At 47.4% G+C, this 5,406-nt stretch overlaps 1 protein-coding gene across 1 annotated transcript; it reads right to left on the bottom strand.

Moving 5' to 3' along the window:
• Positions 1 to 2,334: 2,334 nt before the first annotated feature.
• On the bottom strand, positions 2,335 to 4,911 carry LOC135398578 (uncharacterized). Its single transcript, XM_064629967.1, has one exon. It carries the CDS (start codon positions 4,909 to 4,911, stop codon positions 2,335 to 2,337), a length of 2,577 nt encoding a protein of 858 aa, XP_064486037.1.
• Between the last annotated feature and the right edge of the window lie 495 nt (positions 4,912 to 5,406).

The following is a 5,406-nucleotide window of genomic DNA, read 5'->3' as shown; positions in this document are numbered from 1 at the left end:
CAGAAGAAGCGGATCCGTCGAATATGGGCCGTCATCAAACATGTATATTCGTCACGGGAGCGATTACTAAAGGCATTTGAACAGGACGATTCGCCACTTCCGCGTTCCGAGTCCTCCATCTCCGTATGTGCCTTCGTCTCCCTGACCTTGCTCATGCAAGCTGCAAGCCGCGGCGACTCCTCTGGCTCGCCGCGTTCTTATTGGTCAGATTCCTTGTGACGTTGCTAAAGATTCTCAGCAGGGAGTTCCGCTTGACGACCGCATCCGTCGTCTGCTGTAGCGCCGCTTACACACGAATTATGCAAAAAGTATTCCGTCGATCGGAATGGGACTTTCGGAGTCATTGGCAGTGAAGAACGGGGAATCTCATTTCACTGTGGTTTCGGAATCGATCTGTGGTCGATGCGACTGTCCCTTTAAGAAACACCTAAGGCGTGCTTTTATTCCTCTCATGTTACGGTTTACTTTGTTTTCTCTTTTTGCTTCGGCTGGCAGCTCTCCTGCCACCGACGCTTCCTGAAGCCTGCATGTTTCAGCATCATCTAACTTATTTATTTTCTTTTTATTTATTTAAAGTACCCCAAGGGCTCATAAGAGCGCTACATGGGGGAGTGGGGCGATGCAAGCATATCAGTAACACAAAGACGATGAAAACAATTGTCAGTAAGTACAAAACACTGAACCAGTCACATTGCTGGCTGGCACGAAAAGCAAAGCATATAATAGAAAAAACATAATAGTACATTGCAAAAAGAGTTCCGACATCAAACGAAAAGTTGGCCACGAAAATTCTCGTAGTCAACGAGCTCACCTAGGTCAGAGGGAAGGTCGTTCCAGTTAATTGTGATTCGACAAAAAAAAAAAAAAAAAAAGAAGGTTTCGGAAAGATGTCTGTTCGACATTCAAAACGATTTACTTTGCACTGATGGTTGAAATGTAGGCATATAACTGTGGAACGGGTAAGCGGGAAAGGTTAGGTGGGATACTGTGGACGAACCTGCGAAAAAGTGACAACCTGGCGTCGGTTCGGCGACTATCCAGGCTAGGGAGCTCAAGGTGCTGTTTAATTGCCGTTACCGAAGAACTTCGCGAGTAGTTGCTGACAATGAAACGAGCTGCTCTGTTCTGGACAGCCTCTAAAGCAGAGCACAAGTAGCGCTGAGGGGGATCCCAGATAGCTGAAGCATACTCCAATTTGAATCTAACTAGTGAAACGTATGCTAATTTTCGGATACCTTGTGGGGCCGATTTAAGGTGACGTCTGATGTACCTCAGGGAGCGATTAGCATTCCCAATTATTGATTCGATGTGCTTGTTTCAAGTCAAATCCTGGGAAAGATGAATACCGAGATATTTGTAGAGTCGACCCTGACGAAAACGTAGCTGTCAAGCGAATAAGGAAATGAAAACATTTGGTTAGGACTGCGACGAAGAAAAGAAATGAGGTTACATTTATCAAGATTAAGAGGCATGTTCCAGGTCCGGCAACAGGAGTGAATTAGAGAGAGGTCGTATTGTAACGCAACCTGGTCAGCAGGTGATGAGATTTTCCTATAGACTACACAGTCATCGACGAAAAGACGTATAGTGGAGGAAATATTCTTAGTGAGATCATTGATGAAGATTAGGAAAATAAGGGGACCAAGTACCGAACCCTGACCAAGACCAGACGTCGCAGCAAAGGAGGGAGAAGGACAATCGTTGCACATTACAAATGAGGAACGGTTAGTGAGAAACTCGCGGATCCAGTTGTAAATCTTACGGTCAATGTGTGTCGCGCGGAGCTTTTCGAGAAGGTAATGATGAGGTACCTTGTCGAACGCCTTACGAAAATCTAAAAAATGGCGTTAGTTTGTGAGGAGGTATCCGCATTCATGAAGAGGTCGTGAAGAAAGCATGAAAGCTTTTCTTGTTACGCAGTACCCTGACTTCGTTATTAAACCAGGCCGATTTTTGATGGCGTCTTATACGTAATGTAGGAACATGTAATTTGGTAGGGCGGTTGAGGGTGTCACGGAAAAGGCACCAGTTATCGTTAACAGACCGCTCATAGAAGCCCAAAACAAAAACATCATGAAACATACGTAAGACCATCGTTAATCGCGTCAAAGTTTGCGCGTTTATAATCTCTGACTACTTTCACTGAAGTGCCCCTATGACGGGTGTTAAATATAGGAGACCTGAAGAGCGTTGAATCCCTACGTTTATTACCGGTCAGTTCCAAAACTGAGAATGCCCAAAAGCTCGTAATCAAAAGTGCGCGCTAGCCGTTCTCGTTCATCGTCTTCCTCTTCATTGAAATATTCCACATCCTCCCGCGGCGAATGACGAGTTCTAAACTTCCAGATGAAATAGGCGTTGAGCAGCAGTCGTGACGAACTTGCCGTTAGTGTGTTTGACGACACATAATCGCACAGTGCCGTCTTGCCCAGGGAGCGTCTTCACCACCCTTCCTAAGTTCCACATGTTCCGTGGCAACTTGCTCTCGATGAGGACAACATCGCCCACCGCTAACTTCGTCGTAAAGGATGAGGAAAAGTGATGAGCTGATCGTAGTTGCAATAAATAGTCTCGCTTCCAGCGTTGCCAAAAATCATTCATGACCTTTTCTCGGTATCTCAACCGACGCGTAAACTCGTCCTTTCTTGTGGTCGAGCAGTCATTGTTCGATGAGGTGACCGATGGAGGTAGCGCAATACTTCTTTTGCCCAAAAGAAAGTGAGACGGTGTCAGAGCATCAAACTCGTCTGGGTCGTTTCCTACGTAGGTGATGGGACGAGAGTTTAAAACCGACTCTACTTCTGTCATCAACGTTCGCAGCTCTTCGAACTGTAGGCAAGCCTTCCCAAGAACTTTTCGAAGTGTATTCTTCACGGTCCGGATCAACCTCTCCCACCATCCTCCCCACCAGGGAGCTCCAGGGGGGATGTATCTCCATGTGATTTTGTGACGCGTGAAGTACCCGCAGACATCTGAGTCTGTTGTCGCTTTCCATAGAATGCGAAGTTCTTTGTCGGCCTTCTTGAAACTCAGAGCATTGTCGGAATAAACGGTTGTCGGTAGTCCTCTTCTGGAAACGAATCTGCGAAAGCTCATCAGGAACGCTTCAGCGGTTGCCGCCGACGTAACCTCCAGATGAATGGCGCGAGTAGAAGCACACGTGAACAGGACTATGTAGAACTTATCATTACTTTTCTTTCCGTATAGCGGGCCAGCAAAGTCGACGCCGACCACTGTGAAAGGTTGATTCGCTTCTATCCTAAAACTCGGAAGGGAGGCCGTAGGCACAACGACACGGCGAGCTCTGAACCTTGCGCAGATGGCACATTTTCTGATAATTCGCTTCACTGATTGTCGACCCCGCTGAACCCAATATTCTTCTCGGAGTTCCGCGAGAGTGCTCTGAACGCCTCCATGAAGTACTCGAGTATGGGCCTTCTGTACCACCAGAGCCGTAAAATGATGATCGGCCGGCAGGATGATTGGATGCTTCACTTGTTCAGACGTTTGTAGATGTTGAAGGCGTCCTTTGGCTCTAATGATGCCTTGGTTATCCACAAAAAACTGAAGGTCCTTCAACGCGGGAGGCACATGACCACGACCTTCATTGTAAGAATCTTCTTGAACCCTACGAATCCAGTAAACCCTCGCCTCCTGTAGCTCATTAGGAGTCAACGGGCCAGTTTTTCTGTCTTGAGGGTTCAAGCAATTCCTGGCAAACCGCTGGACATAGGCTGTCACTTCTAATAGACGGTCCAACGAACTGTATCTGTTGATGTCGAGAACAGCCTCCACGGGTCCCATTGTCACGTGAAGAGCGTGCTGTCTCTTCATGTGGTTGTGCCGTAGTTCGTAATCTGTTTCGTGGACTAAACCGTTGTCGAGTGGCCACTCTGCAGGATCATTGTTAAGCCATTGGGGACCATTCCACCATAGTTGTGTTTCCACCAAACGTTGTGCTGTGATGCCTCTTGTCAAGAGATCCGCTGGATTATCGCTGCTGATACAATGACTCCACGTTTCAGGACTGCTGAGTGTTCGGATTTCTGCTACTCGGTTTGCCACAAACTGGTTCCAACGAGTAGGTTCATTTTGAATCCAGCAAAGCACAATAGACGAATCCGTCCAAAAATGGCAATCAACAGAACAGTCAAAAAGAGCGGTTCGGACGTAACTGACCAGTCGTGCCGCCACAAGAGCTCCCATCAGTTCGAGCCTTGGAAGGGTCAACTCTTTCAGTGGGGCAACTCTGACCTTTGCTACTAGCAACTGGGGTAGTTCATCTTCTACCTTGACGTAGACTGCTGCGCCGTAGACGTGAATGCTGGCGTCTGAGAAGGTATACAGGCTAAGATGTCTTCTGCTGTCGGTGGTTCGTATGCCGACGTACCGGCTGACACTGACGAGACGTAGCGTAGGAAGTTCCTTACACCACGATTTCCAGTCCTGTAGTACTCCGTTTGGAAGTCCTGCATCCCACTCGACTCCATCAATCCACAGTTTCTGGAAAAGCCTTTTGACGCGGACGGTAAACGGACTGAGGATCCCCAAGGGGTCGAATATTCTTGACGAAGCCTGTAAAACGTAGCGCTTGGTGTCAGCTGTTTCTACAAGAAAAGTGAACAGGGACTTCAGGGCAACTTGTAGCTTATCTTGACCTCTATCCCACGACACGCCTAGAATTTTCTCTTGACTTAACAGGTGAGGTCCCGTTTTCGTGATTTCGGTGTGCTGCTTCTGCCCACCATTCAATAACAACTGCAGATCTTCGTTATTAGTCATCCACTTGCGAAGATTCATTCCAGCTTCTTTCATGATCTGCAGTGCTTCTTGATACAAAGCCCACGCTTCTTCTACTGAATCTGCTCCGGTGACCAGATCGTCCACGTAGAATGACTGCTTAAGTTTCATCGCAGTTGCTTTGTACTCACCAGCTACGCCGGCAAGGTGATGCTGAATGGTAGCAGACAAGAGAAATGGCTAGAAGTCGCTCCAAAGGGTACCCTCGTCATCCTCAGCGTTTGAACTGCGTGTGAAACATCAGGAATGGCCTCTGGACTTGGTGGCTTCTCGAGCCACAAGTATCGAAATACGTCTCGATCCTCTGGACGAATCTGAACTTGAAGAAATGCCTTTTCGATGTCCGCCGTAAGAGCTATCTTGTAGCTTCGAAAGCGGAGTAGCAATTGCAAGATGTCAGGGTTTAGACAGACTCCTTTATCCAAACATTCATTCAGCGACGGACAACTGGGGGCATTGGATGAAGCATCGAAAACAACTCGAACCTTGGTGGTGACACGATCTTCTCGAATGACAGCTGAATGGGGCATGTAATATATTGGATTTCGCGTCTCTACTCGCTCATCGACAACTTCGGCATGTCCAAGATTGAAATACTCTCTTATG

Source organism: Ornithodoros turicata, chromosome 6, assembly GCF_037126465.1.
Source record: "Ornithodoros turicata isolate Travis chromosome 6, ASM3712646v1, whole genome shotgun sequence".
Lineage (NCBI taxonomy): Eukaryota > Metazoa > Arthropoda > Arachnida > Ixodida > Argasidae > Ornithodoros > Ornithodoros turicata.
This window is presented reverse-complemented; position numbering and strand designations above follow the sequence as displayed.